We start from the raw sequence: 19220 nt of genomic DNA on the forward strand, positions 1-19220 counted from the left end.
GTCTCTGCAAGACTCCAAAGCTTGAAATGGCATGACATCCGTTGGATCCAATGCATCTTGGGGTCTCTTCGCTGCATCTCAGTCGTCTGCTGGAAATGAAAGGGATTTGCATCAACGACTACAACTTAATCTCTCGTTGGGGAGATCCCTACGACATATTGGTCGTCTTCTCAAGGGGAGGATCTTCCTTTATGGCTATCATTCAATTTCGAAAAGATTAGATTCTCCCTCACGGTCAACTTTGCATGTTATCCTTCTCGACGACCTTGTCTGTCCATGGCAAGCCGTTAGGGCTAGTTCTTCAATGCCCAACTACTTCTTGGGCCTTGATTGGCACAATGCTAATGCACTCCATGCCTCTTTAATGCATATAATGATCAGATTTCAGTGATTTGATCTCTTGCAATTGGGTGCACAACTTTTGGTCTCTTCTTGTCACTTCCAACATCAGATTGCACTCCATGATTAGATTTCCTTTTAATTCTCAGTTATTGCTCTCGTCTATAACTCAACTCCAACTAGTTGGGGTTTGAAGTCAATGTAAACATCAGAGCTATGCCTGAACTCTTTAAAAGACAGTTGTAAATATTTGTTAAGGGTTCTTCTTTGGTTCATGACAACAACCTTATGCTCTGTTATTGTAAATTTCATTTGTGTTATATGAATAGAAAATTCAGTTTGCATCTTCTGACATTTAGTTGTATGTGCATATTTCTTGCCTTATGTTGAATGCCTTCTTCTTGTCTTTCTAGTTTACATGTTGTGTCAATTTTCTCATGAATGCTACATTGTGAAAGTCATTTTCCTTGTATAACCTAATTATTTTGACTTGTGTGTAAGTTTTGGGAGATAAACAGAATTGAGATCTGTGTATTTGGACTTTGTATTCATGTTTTGTGCATGTAAGGGCAGAGTTGTAACCACATTTCTATCTTGGTGCATCACCCCTCTTTCCCTTTTGAGTAATTTAATTTCTATTCTCCTTCTCCCTTTTCCCTCAAAGCTATAGTTTAGGTGCACCTTGATAGTAAGGAAGTCGGCCTTCTTTGGAGATTCAGCCTCGGAGTGGAAGTCCCACACTTGGAGGTTGTTTCCGTGTTACATAAGGTCGCTTGATGGTCATACCTCAAGCAAGGGTGCAAACTTTTATGTCAACAATTTTTGGCACGCTTGGTGGGACAAATTCAGATTTATAAGTCTGTTGGTTAGCTAGTTTGAAGATCCATTCACTAAGAAATTGGTTGTTTTTCTCAAAGTGATCAGCCTTTGGAGGCACTCGTTCAACACCATGGCAACTCTATGCATCTACTGGTTTCAATAGACCAAGTGCTGGTATGATTTTCAATTTTTATGTTTCCTCAAGATCTCTATGAATTTGTTGTCTTAAATGCCTTATCATGGACCCACTTTATAGAGATTCCTCCCATTTTCCCCTGTATGATGAAGAGGCCACTTTTACCCCAAATCTTCATATTATTTTTGGCCATGAATGTGTTGAGATTTCCCCCTCCAAATATATTTCAGTCCAAGAGTTCCAGGAGCAGCAAGAGAGGAAGAAAAAATCAAGCCCATATGTTGATTCCTCCGTAGGTCAGATCTCCCTTGCAATATCAAATGATTTTGTGCTCAGATTCCCATCAAACCCTATAATGATCCCAAGGCCAAATTAGAAGAGCTTTGTGACTGTATAGATGGTTTGCTCTTTGGCTATTCTTACTCGGGAAGGACTATTGAAGAAATTCATAATCCTTATGAGTTCTCAGACTATGGGAACTTTTCTTTCGTGATGCTCCTCATGAGTTCTTGGATTGATGCAATGCGTACCGACAAGGAGATGTGGATTTCTAATCCTTATGCGTGTCAGGTGGTATCTGAGACAACAGTTCTTTTCAAAGAGGCTTAGGAGGCTTTCCTCCATTTGTAGCAGGAGGAAGAAGTAATACAGAGAAAATTTGAGGAGGCAAGGCTCAAGCTTGGCCAAATGTAGAGAGCTGAAGTGCAAGAGTCTCCAAGGAGGAAGTTTGCTAGCTTTAGACAAGGCAACCCTCCTCAGATTTCTATTCCAAGCTGCCCTGAATCTCAACCTACGCTTCAGACACCTCCACATGGCAATGATGGTGAGCCCCAAAATGACTATTGTCCCTTCGTTGTTGTTAATGAAGAAGTGAGTATTATCTTTCCCCACATCAGAGACAACAAAAGAGCAGCCACCAATTGAAGAACATGTGTTGCAATAGGAGGTTGGGGAAGAAGAGCATCTGAAGGACATTCTTGTCCTTGAGGAGGAACATGTTAATGTGCATGAGGTTGCTCCCCAGTCCACATGCAATGTCACAACAGAGAAGACAATCCACAAAGAAGAGCTTCTTTCTTTTTCAAGCCATCATATGGACTGTTGTGATATGGCGACATCACAATGGATGGGGGGGATTGATTTTTATGAGCTTGAGGCCTCATGTCTATCTAACAAGTCATCTTCCACATATGAGGAATATATGTTGCAATAGGCTACCCTCCATGTTATGGAGGATGCAAAAGAGGATTCCAAGGATAAATCCATCCTTGAGGAGGAACATGCTGACATGCATGGGGTTGCCCCTCAACCTATGCGGGTTATTGCAACTAATGGAAGAGATCGATGATGAGGATGACCTTTTGGACAAGTTTGATGCTATCTTCTCTTCCATGGAGGTTGAGTCATTATCTCCTATTTATCAAGAGCATGTTCTTCAACAACAACAAGAGGAGAGTGCATTACTAGCCACACCATTAGAGCCAACTCCTGTTGGCCAAGAGGATTTGGAAGTTACAAAGCACAACATGGTCAAGGTTGACTGCCTAGACCCAACACCATCAAGAGGATGCCCCATAAGGCATCTAGCTCTGCAACAATGCATGTTGCCCTCGGTCATGCTCATTCTAGAGCATGAGGATGAAGATCACAAGGAAGAGCAAGCATGTTTTGTTTATAAAGACGGTGTCCTAGTACTGGAAAGCTTCATTGTTTTTAGCATTGGGAAGAGGGTATTCCATGCAGCAGTATGTTTTTTATGCTTGCTGCTATTTCCAGCTGCCCACATGCATGGAAGAAAAAATCAACTTGTGAGGAAGGGTAGCTACTTCAACAGGCCAGTCAATGGCTTTGTTTGATCTTTTTGCATTGTAAATACTTGTACATAGTAGAGTAGGCTTCCTTCTTTCCAAGAAGTGCATGAGCATATTTGCTTCCTTTTCTAGAACTCCTTAGAGCTTTTTGTTTTTTGTTAGTTGCAAAATTTTGTGAAGTTGCAGGTAGGACAATGTGTCATTCTCTTTGGTGACTTTGTGCCCAATGGATTGCTTAAGGCCACCGATCCATGCTTAGTAGGCAAGCATCCCCTCTGAGTCAACAAGAATGTTGGATATTTTTGCCCCCCATTCAGCCCATCATTGATATTCCATCAAAGAGAGCTTCAATGGGTTGTTTTCTTTGCAGTGGGTCATTGTGCTAAAGTTTGTAGCTAACATTTCCCGTTAGCTCGGTCCCTTCTTTGACCAAGTTGAATCAATTTGTTCTTTTACCGAGCTGCAGTTTGTTCTTTTGACTAAGTTAGCTTGGTTTCCTCTTGGTTGAGGATACGAGATTCAACAGCTCTCATATTTTAGCAAGCTATCTGCCCATCTCCTCAAAAGCATGAGATGTTTCCACGCGTCGCCATTTCGACATTTCCTCATACACCAATGCTTCTGCAAGGCACTGAAGTCCAGAATTTTGCCACGTGGCGGAGGGTCCCATCTCCGACGCTTATGTCAATCCAATATGCACATCCACAGATTGACGATAGAGATTCAATGGAAGATTAAATGATCATCGTTCGTTCTATTAAATGACAAAGTGTGAGATGTTGTCATGTGTCATTCCAACATTTCTTCATGCTACGGAGTCTCTGCGAGACTCCAAAGCCCAAAATAACATGATAGTCATTGGATCCAACACATCTTGGGGTCTCTTCGTTGCATCCTAGCCATCCGCTAGAAATGAAGGGAATTTTCATTGACGGCTACAACTTAATCTCTCGTTGGGGAGATCCCTGGGACATCTTAGTTGTCCTTCTCAAGGGGAGGATCTTCATCGATGGCTATCATTCAATTATGGGAAAATCAAATTCCCCCCTGCGGTCAACTTTGCATGTTGTCCTTCCCAGTGGCTTTGTTTGTCCATGGCACACCGCCAATTCTTCAATGCCCAACTACTTCTTGGGCCTTGATTGGCATGATGCCAATGCACCCCATGCCTTTTTAATGCATATAATGATCAGATTTCATTGATTTGATCTCTTGCAGTTGGGTGCACAGGTTTTGGTCTCTTCCTATCATTTCTAGCATCAGATTACACTCCATGATCAGATTTCTTTTTGATTCTCAGTTGTTGCTCTCATCTGTAACTCAACTCCACTTAGTTGGGGTTTGAACTCAATGTAAACATCAGAGTTATACCTGAACTCTTTAAAAAGCAATTGTAAATATTTGTTAAGGGCTCTTCTCTTTTCATCTCTGGTTCATGACAACAACCTTATGCTCTATTATTGTAACTTTCATCTGCCTTATATGAATAGAAATTTCAGTTTGCCTCTTCTCACATTTAGTTGTATGTGCATATTTCTTGCCTTACATTGAATGCCTTCTTCTTGTCTTTCTAGTTTACATGTTGTGTCAATTTTCTCATGAGTGCTACATTGTGAAAGTCATTTTCCTTGTATCAACTCATTATTTTGACTTGTGTGTGACTTTTGGGAGATCAATCCATAGTCTTTCCCATGAGTCCTACAAGAGTCTAAAAATCGAGGTGGACCAAGAAAATGTTGACCTAGCAGGAAAGGGAAAACAAAGAAGGGGTCTAGCAAAGGATCAAATTCACAAAGTGAGAAGAAGAAGAAGAAGAAGAAGGACCTGTCTAAGATCAAGTGCTTTGGTTGTCATGAATTTGGCCACTATGTCAATGATTGTTTACAAAGGAAGAAGGGAAAGAAGAAGAAGGCAACTTCAAAATGTGCAAAAGAGCTCTCTAGTAGAATGGAAGATGAATTTGCACTCACAGCTTGTATGGTTAGCTCAACCTCACAATGTGTTTGGTATATAAATAATGGGGTGTCATTTCATATGAGAGGAGTTTGAGAGTACTTCTCTAGTTATAAGGAGAACACTAGTATCCATATTTCTATAGGAAACTTGTCCAAACATAATTCAATTGGGAAAAGGATTGTTTAATTTCAGAGGGAGAATGGAAAGATAATTCCACTTCATGATGTGTTGCATGTGTTAGGGTTAGGTATGAATCTGGTTTTTTTTATTTGTCCTTTAGGATAAAGGGCATAATGTATTCTATAGAGGGGAACATGTGTTGATCAAGCATCAGGATTGGAAATCACCTATAATTATTGGAGTTAGGAGCAATTATCTTTATAGGCTATAGTTTGATATTCCTAAGGCACTCATGAGCAACAGTAGTCCTAGAGATCTTGGTGAGCTATGGCATAGGAGGATGCACCATATTCATCATGGAGCACTTAAATTGCTTCGTGAGATAGTGACTAGTGTTACACAAGTGAGCATAAAGCACACTGATGTGTGCAAGTGATGTGTGTTGGGGAAGTTTGTGAAAGAATCTTTTCCAAGGAGTGACACTAGATTTAAAAGTGTTCTTGATCTAATACATTTGGATGTATGAGGACCAATGTTGACGAAGTCTCTTAGAGGATATGAGTACTATGTTACTTGTATTGATGATTTCTCCAAGAAGACTTGGATATACTTCTTGAAGACAAAGGATGAGGTTTTCAATCACTTCCAAGAGTTTAAGGCTCTCGTGGAGAACTCGATAGGAAGGAAGATAAATGTTCTTTAGTCAGAATGAAGGCAAGTACAAAGGAAATGACTTCCAGGAGTTTTGTACTAAGAAAGGAATCAAGAGAGAGTCGATTGTTCCTTACAATCCACAACAAAATGGAGTTGTTGAGAGGAAGAATCTTTCAATATTGAAGGTGGCAAGGACTGTGCAACATAACCAAGACATGCCCCACTACTTATGGGTAGAAGTGTGTAGTACAATAGTTTCCATACTGAACAGGGTTCCACACAAGGTACTAGGGAAGATGACACTAGATGAAGCTTTCACAGGGAAGAATCTAGATGTTAATCACTTCAAGATATTTGGAAGTTTGGCATACTGTCACATTCTAAATGATACACATACCAAGTTAGATCAAAGTGCGGAGAGGGAGTACTTTGTTGGGTACAATGAAACCTCAAAGGCATATAGGATTTTTATTTTGGTGACTAGAAGAATTATAGCGAGATGTGATGTCAAGTTCATGGAGGACAAGGCATTTAGAAGGTCTACAGATTTGCCAGTAGATGATCAAAGTGAGAAACCAATAGAAGCTCCAAGGATAACTCAACCAAGTCAAGGGCAACAAAGCTCAAGTACAATTACTACTGCACGCATAGCAAGGTGTGAATATTCCTAGAATATGGAGTAACTTGTGCAACAAGAAATGCATCAAGAAGACATAGAGGTTGATATTTCATCCTCTATATTTGGCAATAGGAAGCATGAGGTTCAAGAAACACAAAGGGATACTCAGGCGTTTATGGGAGCTTCTAGGAAGAGTACGAGACAAAGGAGACAACCAACCAAGTTCAATGATTATGTGGCATTAGTCAATCAGTTGGTAGATAGTGAGCCTTCCAGCCATCAAGAGGCTACACAACATCAGGTATGGATAGATGCCATGGTTGAGAAATATACCTTAATTAATGCAGAATATTGTGTGGGAGGTAGTGCCTAGACCAATAGATAGGGAAGTAGTTGGATCATGTTGGATCTATTAGATAAAGCATGGTGCAGATGGTAGCATTGAGAAATATAAGTCATGGTTCATGGAAAATGGGTTCTCTTAGAAGGAGGGAATATACTACGAGTAGACATTTTCTCCCGTGGCCATGTATACTTCTATACAAGTTGTGATCTCATTTGCAACACAGATGAGATGGTAGATCCATCAAATGGATGTCAAGACATCATTCCTTAATGGTGAATTGAAGGAGGAGGTATACATAGAACAACCAGAAGGCTTTGTAGCACACAACAAAGAGACCCATGTCTGTAGATTGAAGATATCTTTGTACAGAGTTAAGTAGGCTTCTAGAGTGTGGTATGAGTACATTGATACATACTTGCAGGAAATGAATTTTGTGAAGAGTGAAGCAGATGCTAACCTCTACTACTTGGTGGTTAGGGGTCAAGTTCTCATTCTTATTCTATATGTAGACGACTTGTTTCTCACAAGCTCACTAGGGCTCATAGTGGATTGCAAGAGGGACCTTGCAGAAGAGTTTGAGACAAAGGATTTGGGACTTATGCACTACTTTGTAGGTATGGCAGATGAAGAGATTTTCCTTGGTGAAGGGAAAATAGTGCATTGAAAGATTGAAGAGATTCGAGATGGAGGATTGTAGGAGGATTGTAAAGCCATTCCGACACCCATGATCACAAATTGGAGGAAGGTAGATACATACAAGGAGAAGGATGTAGATCCCACCTCATACATACAATTGATTGGTTCACTCATGTATTTGGTTAATACTAGGCCAGATATAGGATTTATAGTAAACTATCTTAGTCAGTTCATGGTTAAGCCTCGCTCCTGTATTTGGTTAATACCAGGCCAGATATAGGATTTGTAGTAAACTCTCTTAGTCAGTTCATGGTTAAGCCAAAGAGAGTTCATTAGTTATCAACTAGACATATGTTACATTAATTGCGTGGTACAGTTGAGTATGGGATCATATATGTTCAAGGTGAAGGAATCAAGTTGATAGGCTATATTGATGCAAATTGGGCAGGAAGTACAACAAGCAAGAGGAGCACTATAGGGAGGCGTTTCAGTTTGGAATCGAAAGTTGTTTCTTGGTTCAATAGGAAGGAGAAGCCCGTGGCTCTAAGTTCAACAGAAGCATAATGTGTAGCAACTAGCATGGCGACATGTGAAGCTATATGGCTTCAGAAGTTGTTAGTAGCCTTGTTTGGTTAGAGAGGTTTACACTATTGTGAGCCACTGTGACCATCAGAGTTGCATCAAGTTGTCTAAAAATCCATTGTTTCATGATAGGTCTAAACATATAAACATCATGTATCACTCCGTCAAGATTGTTTACAGCAAGGGATTGTTCAACTGTAATACATGCCTACAGTGGACAGGTAGCAGACATTCTAACTAAGGCATTGGGGAAGAAAAAATTCATCTTCTTCAGAGATAAGTTAGGTGTCATGCAAAACACCTAACTTGCTAAGAGGGAGTTTTGGTTTTGGTAGCTTGGATAGTTCTTTGTCCATATGCTAGAGTTTAGTAAATAATTGTTTATCTGACAAATTTGTTAGAGTAGGGACAATTATTTGTTAATTAAGTGAGCACTTTTGGAAGCAACTAGAAACCAATTTTATTATTGGCTGTTAGGTTGTTTTAAACTTCAATCGTTGGTTGAGAATCAATTGTGGTCGTTAGTTTTCCAACAAGAGTAATATAAAAAGGGTTTATGGAGCATTTGGAGAGCATAAGCTTGAGAAGTATTTGTAGTGTTAGCAAATAATCTTGCAGTGTGAGCAAGGGTGCAGTAAAAGTATTGGGGATATCAATGGGGGGATATTAGCAAGAGGAAATAGGAGATTGTTGAAGTTCTACTTGTAAGAGGCAAGGAATTTTGTAACTCTTAATTTGCTGAAGTTTAATATATTTATCATGCACAGAACTGGTTTTCCCTTAAGGGTTTTTCCAAGGACAATTTGTCCAATATATCATATTATTGTTTTGTATTTTGCTCTTTGTATTTTTTTATTGAAGTTGTATTTGTGTTATTGTTCAATATTAGTTGTGAATTAATTTTCAACAATTAAATAACCTTAATTAGCTATGAGATTAATAATCAATTACTGCAATAGTACTTTTCACACTAAGAACTATCGGATATGTTGAGGTTGAGTATTATATGCATGAAAGAAAGTTTATAATCCCTTTAGATGAATCCATAACATATTTGCAGTATTATAGCTTGAATATAAAAAAAAAAAAGTAAGTGGTTTTTATAGTCCACGACACTATGCCATAGTTTTTGGGTTTACATATGGTGACAGTGATATGGGACTACCTCGTACTCTTTTTCGAGAGGTGCTTGGCGCTACAAACGAGGCGTACATACCCTACCCCCCAGTGGGATTTGAACTTGTGACCTCTCTTTCAAGAGTACAAGTTCTCCACCACTAGGCCAACTCGGGTTGTACTAGGTGATATCCATTAATTTTGAACCACTTAACAAATATTTACAAGAAAAGGAATGGTGCGACTTTAGATGTAATGTAGAGTGAACTTCCATACTTAGGGACCCTAAGGCTTGAAGATTTGAGCTTGGAGGTTATTGAATATGAGTCAGTGTAGATTGGCTCACATTCATTACAAGTGACATGAAGATTTTACAAATATGGAAACATATTGCTTAGTCCTGATTGGGACATTGCAATCCATTTGTATAACATTTCATAATTAATATAATCACCTCTTTCATATTCCATACTTTGCCTTAGACTCATGTAAATCCACAAGAAGACTCAATTTCACAACAATCAAACATATTTCATTCAATCTACAATAAATAACCTAATAAGTAAACTATTACACACATCTTGATGTAGGAGCATTCTCGGTGTAAGAGCAATCTCGCATCAACCAAAAAACATTTCCTTTATGTTTCTTGAATAAGGGTTGTCTCAGTGCAAAGTTATTGTTTGTGGAGGCTTTCTACTTAGTTAGTCATACGATCTCAAAATGACCTAATTTTAGAGGTGGAGGGTCATCTTGGATATACCAGTCTACCAATTGAGGTCCACATTCATATCATGAGCATTTGTGAAGCTATTAGGGATTTGTGGTGTGAAAATTTGATATAAAAACTTTAGGCTCAGTTTGGAAGGCTTTAGAGGCCTCAAATGGGCTCTGAAACGAGACCTACAAGAACTTTTGTGCATCACACCCTATAGATTAGTAGTCGAGGATTTCAGAATGGGGTAATAATAGCCAATCGGGTCAACAATTTGCAAGTCATGGTCTTCCAAAGTTGGGCCAATAGAAATTCCAATATAAATGTCAGTTGTTTTGGGCTGGTTCTATATGTAATTTTAGGGTTGGTCAGACTCAAAGGTTAGGGATTTATGTCTAGAACCTTCTTGGGTTGTGTTAATTGCCTATATGAGGAAGCCTTGTAGATTGTTTAGGACAACTTTGTGCGATAGTTCGCAACTCTGTCTTGCAAATTATTGTAGGGATGGCATCCATGTGGATTTGTATGTTGTAATTCTAAATTCAATATTTTTGCATTTATGGAGATAATAGAAGCCCCATATTTTGTTCTTTCAAATTATTGTTGAAATTGCATTTTTGTTATGTGTGTGGTATTAATGGGAGCACCCTTCGTCAAGTGGTATTAAAGTAGGAGTTCTTGAGTGTCTAGATAGATCGTCGGCTGTGAGGTAGTCTGCACCAGAACTATGGTTTGGGTTGTGTGTGTAGATAGACCGTCGATTGTGAGGTAGTTTACACTAGGTTTTCAACAGAAGCGTGTAAATGCCTCAATAAAGAGAGTGTGGTGGAAGAGTCGTAGGTGTTACAATTGAGGATTTTAGAGCCCTCCTCAGACAAATGCAAGCACTAGAAGAATAAATGCGCAAAGGAATAAATCTTATTGTAAGAGATGAAAGTGAGGATGAAGGAGAAGAAGAAGAAAATGTTGAAGAAGAGGTAGTTTTTAACCTAGAAAAAGAGAGGTTTTTTAGGGCCATTTCCAAAATTAGAAGAAGACCTAAGTTTGAGGTTCCCACATTTTTGGGAAATCTTAACCCAAAGGAATTGATTGATTAGATCAATGAATTAGAAGAATACTTTGAGTATGAAGATATTGAAGATCCGGATAGGGTCAAATTTGTGCAGGCCAAATTGAAGGGTCATGCGAAGAATTGGTGGTAGGAGATTCAATTGAATGGAATAGAAGAGGAAATGATAAAATCACCAAATGGGATCGGATAATAGTTGAATTGAAGTGAAAATGTATTCTTTTTTATTATGAGCTTGATTCCTTGAAGAAAATGCAAGGGTTGAAGCAAGCAAGAAGATTTGTTCAGGAGTATACAAAAGATTTCTACCGATTCTCATCAGACGAGGCCATGCAAAAGCGGACAAGGAGAAGGTTTCATGTTACCTTAAGGAGGAGTTAAGTTTGGTTTTAATGAACATTATTGAAGAGAAGTTGAACAAGAAGCTTGAGAGCCGAAAAAGAGGAACTAGAGGTCGAGGTGGAAGCTTTGGTGGATTGTCTTATGGAGGCTAAAATGATGATTAGAAGAAGAAGGATGACGCCACCAGTAGTAGTCAAAACCATAGGGAAAACAATTCCAATAGTTTCCATGATCATAACAATAGAGATCAGAGAGGAAGATGAAGAGGGCAAGGATCTAGTAGTGGAGGTTTCTGTGGAACATGTTTTCACTATGGAGAAGAAGGGCATAGAGCATTTGAATATCCCCAGTGCCAAGTAAGGACAGATAGGAGAACTAAATAGAGTTGCACATGTTGATAAAGATGCCAAATCATCACATTCTAAAGATGCTGAAAGAGGAGAACTCCTAGTTAAGAGAAGAGTCTTGTTGAGTAGTGAGAATGAACTAGATCAAAGGAGGAGCTTGTTTCGTAGAAGGTGCAAATGTGAAGATAAGTGTTGTGATATGATTATTGATGGTTGAAGCACTGACAATTTGGTGTCATAAAAAATGGTCGTGAAGTTAAAACTAAAGAGGCAGAAACACTTGCGTCCATATTGTATTGCTTGGGTGCAGAATGACCACAAGGTCATGGTCAATGAACAATGCCTAGGAAAGTTCAAGATTGGAAGCTACCAGGATGAGGTACTTTGTGATGTCATACCTATGGACATATGTCATATGTTGTTGGGTAAACTGTATCAATTTGACAAGCATGATGTACATGATGATCCTATGAATACCTACACTCTGATAAAGGATGGAGTGAAGCATAAGTTGAAGCCATTGAAGGATAAAGAAGAAAAGGTATGTGGTGCTGCTAGAGTGTGTTTTGTTGATGGAAAGCAGTTCCTAGAGGGTATGAGGCATGGGCATATTTGTTTTTCTATAATTCCAAAAGATGGCAAAGAGGAAGTACCTATAGAAGTTGCAGATTTGTTGGAAGAGTTTCCGTATATTGTATTCGATAATGTGCTCGGTAGATTACCACCAGTCTCTCGATGGACTCGATTCTAGGAGCCAATTTTCTAAAAAAGTCAATGCACAGAATGACACCAGCAGAAAGTGAAGAGTTGAACAAACAAGTATATGAGTTGTTGCAGAAGGGGTTGATCCAAGAGAGTCTAAGTCCTTGTGGTGTACCAACAATATTAGCACAAAAGAAGAATGGAGAATGATGTGTACAAATTCTTGCGGTGTCAACAAGATCAAAATCAAGTACGAATTTCCATTGTCGTGGACGGATGATATCGTAGACTGTTTGAGCGAAGCTATGTATTTCAAAAAGATAGATCTAAAGAGTGGGTACAATTAGTTTCCAATCATAGAAGGAGATGAATGGAAGTTTTTCTTCAAGACGAGGGAAGGATTGTATGAGTGGTTAATAATGTCTTTTGGGCTAACCAATGCACTGAGCACTTTAATGTGGCTTATGAATAAAGTATTGAAGGATTTTCTAGGTAAGTTGGTCATTGTTTACCTAAATGATATTTTGATCTTTAGTAAGACATTGGAGAAGCATATAACGCATATTTGTAAGGTGTTTGAGAAGTTGAGTGGAGAAAAGTTGCTGACAAATCTAAAGAAATGTAGATTTGTGAAGGAGTTGATGTACTTGGAATTTGTAGTTTCAACAGAAGGTCTACATATGAACCTTGAGAAAGTAAAGGCTATCCTTGAATGGCCTCCTCCAAGGAGTGCTACAGAGGTTAGATCTTTTCATGGATTGGCTAGTTTTTATAGAAAGTTTATCAAAGGTTTTAGCAGTATTTGTAGACCTTTGACTGAAACAATGAGAGGAGATAGGAAAGAATTCAAGTGGACTATAGGAGCATATAAGAGTTTCAATATGTTGAAATTGAAAGTCAAAAACAACCTATTTTAGCACTTTCATATTTAAATAAGGTGTTTCAAGTAGACTATGATGCTAGTGGTACTACAATAGGAGTTGTTTTGAGCCAAGAAGGTAGGCATGTTGTTTATGTTAGTGAGAAGTTGAATGATGCGGAAAGAAAATATTTTGTTAATGATCAAGAATTTTATGCTATAGTTCGAGCATTGAGGAAGTGGAGATACTATCTTCTTCCTAGGGAGTTTGTTTTGTATGTTGATCATCAAGTTTTGCAATATTTGAATAGTCAAGGAAAATTAAACCGAAGGCATTTGAAATGGGTTGAGTTTTTGCAGAGTTATACATTTGTTTTTAAACATAGGAGTGGAAAGTCTAATAGAGTTGCAGACACTCTTAGTAGGCGACAACTTTTGTTGACATAGATGCAAATTGAGGTGGTTGGTTTTAAGGAACTCAAGAATTTGTACCTAAAGGATATTGATTCTGGTGAAGTTTTCAAAGCTTGTACAGAACTTGTTACACTTGATCAGACAAAGTGGTTGGATTTCATAATTTGGGATGGTATGTTGTTCAAAGGAAGTTAGTTGTGCATTTCAAGAAGTTCAATGAGGGAGAATCTCATCAAGGAGAAACATAGTGGAGGATTGGTTGGACATTTTGGTAGAGATAAAACCATTTCTTTGATTGCTAAGAATTATTACTGGCCACAATTGCAACAAGATGTCAAAAAGTTTGTACAAAGTTGTAGAGTATGTTAGATGGCGAAAGGAGTGAAGCAAAATACAGGGTTGTATCAATCATTACCTGTACTAGAGAAGCCATGAGAGGATGTCAGCATGTATTTCGTTCTTGGTTTACCAAGAACTCAAGGTGGGCATGATTCGATATTTGTGGTGGTTTGAAGCTTTTCAAATGACACATTTCATTCCCTACAAGAAAACTAGTGATGTTGTTCATGTGGCAGAGTAGTTTTTTGAGAGAAGTGGTGAGGCTAAGTGGTCTATTAAAGAGTATAGTTTCAGATCAAGATACCAAGTTTTTTGTGTATTTATGACATACATGGTGGAAGAAATTGAAGACAAATTTGAAGTTTAGTTCATCGCATCATTAAAAAGGTTAAATAGTTACATCTAAATTGAAGCCATCACCCATCAACAATTTGTTGATGACACTATACTATTTGGGGAGGCCATAAGCAAGGAAGTGAGAGCAATGAGGTCCCTATTAGAATATTATTGTTGTGCCTCAAGGTAGGCAATAAATTGGAGGAATTCCTAGGTCTACTTTCTAAATACTTAGCTAGGATTTCAAAGAGACACTGTGAGGATCTTGGATCTTCAAATTGCCACTTTCATAGGGAAATTTCTTGGGGTCTCTTTAATTATTGACCCTAATAAACCGTCTTTTCGAGATTCTCTAATTGAGAGTTGTATGAAGAGATTGAATGGTTTGAAGGGGAAGTGGTTGTATTCGGTGGACATATTAATAATGGTAAAGGCAATGCTATCTACGATCTTTATATATTTAATGTCTTATATGCAACTACCTGAAGTTGTTGATGACTTGATAAATAATTTATTTGAAGGTTCTTCTGCAGTGGTACTAACAAGTAACAAAAGTCCCCTTTTGGCAATTTGAGATAAGGTCACCTCTCTGACGGATGAAAGGAAAGGGGTCGCCAGTCTTCAAAAAATATTCTATTATGATTGCTATTGCCCTGGCTCAAGGTAGACCATAAATTTGAGGAAGTCAAAGGTCTATTTTCTTAATACTTAACTGGGAGGTTAGGGAGACACTGCAAGGATCTTTGATCTTTGAATTGCCACTTTCATGGGGAAATTTTGTAGGATCCCTTTATTTACTAGCCCTAATAAAAGTCTTTTTGGGATCTCTTGATTGAAAGATTCAATAAGAGATTGGATGGTTGGAAGGGGAAGTGGTTGTATTCCATGATCATATTAATGATGGTAAAGATAGTGTTATTTGTGATCTTGATATATTCAATGTCTTGTATAAAAGTACCTAAAGTTGTTGATGACTAGATAAATAAAGTCATTTGAAGGTTCTTCTAGAGTGCTACTAATGAGCAACAAGAGTCCCATTTGGTGGCTCAAGATAAAGTTTGCTACCCAAAGGATGTCAGGGGGCTATTTTTCGATATTTTTATATTGAATTGGCAATAGGGGCAATGTTGGTTTGAAGACTTTACACACAAAGAGATCAAAAGTGGGTAAAATTCCCAGGAGTAAGTACCTAGATTTTGAGCAATTGGAGAAGATTTTTATTGTAGATGACCCTCTTAGAAGCCCTGCCATCTATAATTTTATCCTTAATTGTCGAGATATAATCACTAAATATTAAACTTGGGATGTCAAGAATGGGTTTAAAGTTACGTTTTTGGCAAATTTGTTGATGTTTATGTGATGCAGAGTAGAAAGTAAAATTTGCAATAAATTAGACCACAAGAGTTTTGGTAAATAAGGTAGACAATTATATTGAAAAGTAGAATTAAATGATATTGTGGAGTGGAAACATAAGTATTTGGATTTCTTGGATGCTCGTGTTTACCACTAAGATGAACTTAACAATATTTTGAAAGAAACACTTGTTAGTCTCACTTTTAAGGAGGATACCATCATATTGGTGCTTCTTTATATTTGGTGAGTATAAGGTCAAGTTGGGTTATGAAGTCAAGGATGTTGTCATCAAAGTGGAAAATTGGCCAACCCACTTATTTTGTAATAAGGTCTACTTGGCTAGCACTAAAAAGCAAAATCCTACTAGGTGATAAATTGAGGGCATTTGGGCTTTAGGGACCTAGCAAATGTATTATTTGCTATCAAGAAGAGATGATTGGTCATCTACTCCTAAAATGTAGCTATTCACAGGTTTCTTGGAATCATTGCATGGAATAGTTGAACTTGCAAGCCTCAATTCCACAAAGCCTTAAATAATGGTTTTTGGCATTGTCGATAGTAAATAAAACATATGATTTACATTCCCACCTTTGGCTCATCTTTCTATCCAATATAGTATGGGAGAATTGGAGTGAAATAAATAGGAGTGTCTTCTGGGATATTGAGATGGAATTGAAAATGTTGGTAAAAAATATTGAGTTGTTCATGGCAAAATTGATTAATTCTATAGTAGTGAGGACATGTGTATCTAGCTCTCTAAAGATATATTTAAATTGTTAAATATCTTCTAGTGCAGAAATTTATGATTCAAGAGTTGGCCTAGGACCTTATAATTGCAATGATATTACAATATTTTAAATGTTATTGTTCATCTTTTAGTAGGTTGACTACTTTTTTTTAATTTATCACCACATTGTCACCAATTTGTGCAAATATGGCATATATGTATATTTTAGATTAGATGATAGAGCTTGGTCAAAATATGTTATCTATTCGGTTGAAATGGTTGATTAATAGGAGGAGGTTTGGGATACCTTTGAAATTAAAGGAACAATGAAAAGTTAATTTAATATAGAATTTGTAATTTTTTCCTCTTTTACCTATTCTACATTTCACATTGTGTCTTGCATTTGACATTGAGAAGCCTATATTCACTATAGCCTTAATTTTAATGTTTGTTTTCTTTTGTCATCAGGCTGTTAGTATTTTTATCGATATGGATGAAACTGGAGAACGAGCAAATGAATGGATTTATAGATAATAAAAAATGTGTTATTTTGCACATAGAAAGTTTATGTTAATTTGAATATTCTTGTAATTCAATTCTTGTATGTATTTTTAAATTTAAAGTCATAATTTATATATAAAACTATTGTAAAGTTTATGTAAAAGATATTCTTGTCTTATTGTCCTTGGGCTATTAAGTTTTATATAATGTATCATATTAAATATAAAATCATACCATTGGTAACTCATTTACACTTGTAATGAGAAAGGACTTTAGTTAAACAATTCATTTCAATTATAATTTAAGTGGACAATAAAAAATGTAAAATTCATATTTGTTGATAGATTTGAGGAATCAATGGGCTATAGTGAGATTTTTTTATCTTTTATTGTCACTCTTTAGTATGTTGTTACATTGTATAATATAGAGGAATGGATAGGCTATAATATGACTTTTAATCATACCTTGTTGGCACACTTGCATGTTTATATGTTGTGTAATATAATGGGTGCATATACAAACTTAGTAACCCATGATTAAAATTTTTTAATTTTTAGAACAAACCATTTGATGTGTTCATGTACTACATAGCAATACATCTATGTGTTATACTACCTATTAAACATGAGAATTCAAAATTTATAATTTCCTTCTAATGCATTGTAGTATTGAGGAATTATGAATGAGTGATTTTCTAACCCAATAAATGTTGCATATAGTTGTCTTTATTTGACCCCCTTAACATACATATAAGGTGACATGATAGGTTAGAAAGCTTACATGCAATGAGAGACAGTTTTGAGAAAATCATAGCTGATATAATTAGTAGAGATTAGAGGTTTAGAGAGAATCAAGATATAACTAGTTGATTCTCAAAAGAAGGGGAAAACCCATAAGTAATTAGTAATATTGATTTACAAAGGGTAGAAATAATATATATGGAAGAAACAATCACAAAACCAAATCTTTTTTCAAAGAACATGACATATTGCTCAATGGGGAGGGTATAGAAACTGTAGAACCAGAATCAGTATGCAAAGAACATTAACAAATAAAGTAAACATTCACAAACCAAAAACTAAATTCACATATATGCTTAGACAAAAAAAGAGAACAAGAAGTGCAAACCTCACAAGAGAAAACACTCCATGCTTTCTTAATTCTGTAGATGTGTCCTTTTGCTGTGGATGTATGCTCAAGATGCTCAAAAGCTGCTTCAATGGAGATGGGTAATGGCAAATTGGTAGCTTTGTGAGCTCTCAATTTGGCATTATAAGGGTAATATTGATGGCTTTGGTTCTCAAAATAGCATGGTAACTTTAGCTCAAAGATTGTTGATGAAATGGCTTGGGGGGGGGATTCAATTTATAAGCTAAGGGGTAGAGAGATGGAGGGCTTAGATGCAAGGATGGATGAAGGCTTAAGGAGGGCTAAGATGCACTCAAAGGGGAGCACATGGATTGTGCTTGTTTAGCACCAATGGGAAGGTGACACTTGTCACAAGGAGGATGAGTGTGAGAGGGTAGGGTAAAGGGTTGGTTAAAGTCATGATGAGTGGGGTTGAGTATGTAAGAGGGATGTAAGAGGAATGAGTGTGGAAGAGGGAAGAGTGTGTAAGATGGATGTAAGAGTCATGAGTGGGTTTGTAAGAGTCTTTTATGTTTTGTAAGAGCACTCATGACTTAGTGGTTGGGTTTTTTGAGGGGAGACTTTGGTTTGGATTAGGAAAGTCTTAAACTTGTTTAAGGAATGTGACAACATTAGGGGGTGGATTAGGCTTGGGTTTAGGATTAGATTAGGGATGTTAGAGATGTGCAAGTGGATGGCATTAATGAGGGTGGGTGAGTTAGTGGCTAAGCTTGGTTAGTATGGGTGGATGGGGTGGATTAGGCTAAATGGAGAATTAGAGATAGGTTAGGGGTTTTTGAATTTGAGGATTTCATTTATCAAATAGATTTATCTAATAAATGGGGATTTTTGGAATTAGATAGGAGAAAAGGATTTAATTGATAAATAATAGATTATTTGATTTATCAATTAGTACTATAGATGATTAATTAAATTAATCAACTAGGGGATGACAAAGGATTAATTAAATAAGAATTTAATTAATGATGCCTTTAGAGATGGCTAAATTAGATTACCAAAGCAGTGTAATCAAATTTAGGTGTCTACATTTTGCCCCTCTTTGACATAGTGTCGAGACAACACTATTTCAAAGAAGTTTGAATGAAGACAACATGAGGAAGATGTTTTAGCAACAATGTTGCCCCAGTCTTGGATAAGAAGAGGAGAGACTAGACTTAGATGATGCCCCCTCAAGAAGGCGGCAGGGAGAGAAATGAGGCTCGACGACTTCTTGAAAAGTAAAAGAAATTGAGA

At 37.2% G+C, this 19220-nt stretch overlaps 1 protein-coding gene across 1 annotated transcript in view; it reads left to right on the forward strand.

The window, feature by feature from the left end:
• LOC149549147 (uncharacterized) overlaps window positions 1–17001 on the forward strand; it is a 111050-nt gene extending 94049 nt beyond the window's left edge. The window contains exon 6 of the mRNA XM_089792573.1: window positions 16806–17001. Within this exon, the coding sequence (XP_089648699.1) occupies window positions 16806–16871 (66 nt within the window). The 3' untranslated portion in view covers window positions 16872–17001. The remainder of the gene's footprint in view (window positions 1–16805) is intronic.
• Window positions 17002–19220: the final 2219 nt, after the last annotated feature.

The sequence above is a fragment of the Cupressus sempervirens genome, chromosome 7, assembly GCF_028749045.1.
Source record: "Cupressus sempervirens isolate cs-2001-9-10 chromosome 7, ASM2874904v1, whole genome shotgun sequence".
In the NCBI taxonomy this organism is placed as follows: Eukaryota; Viridiplantae; Streptophyta; class Pinopsida; order Cupressales; family Cupressaceae; genus Cupressus; species Cupressus sempervirens.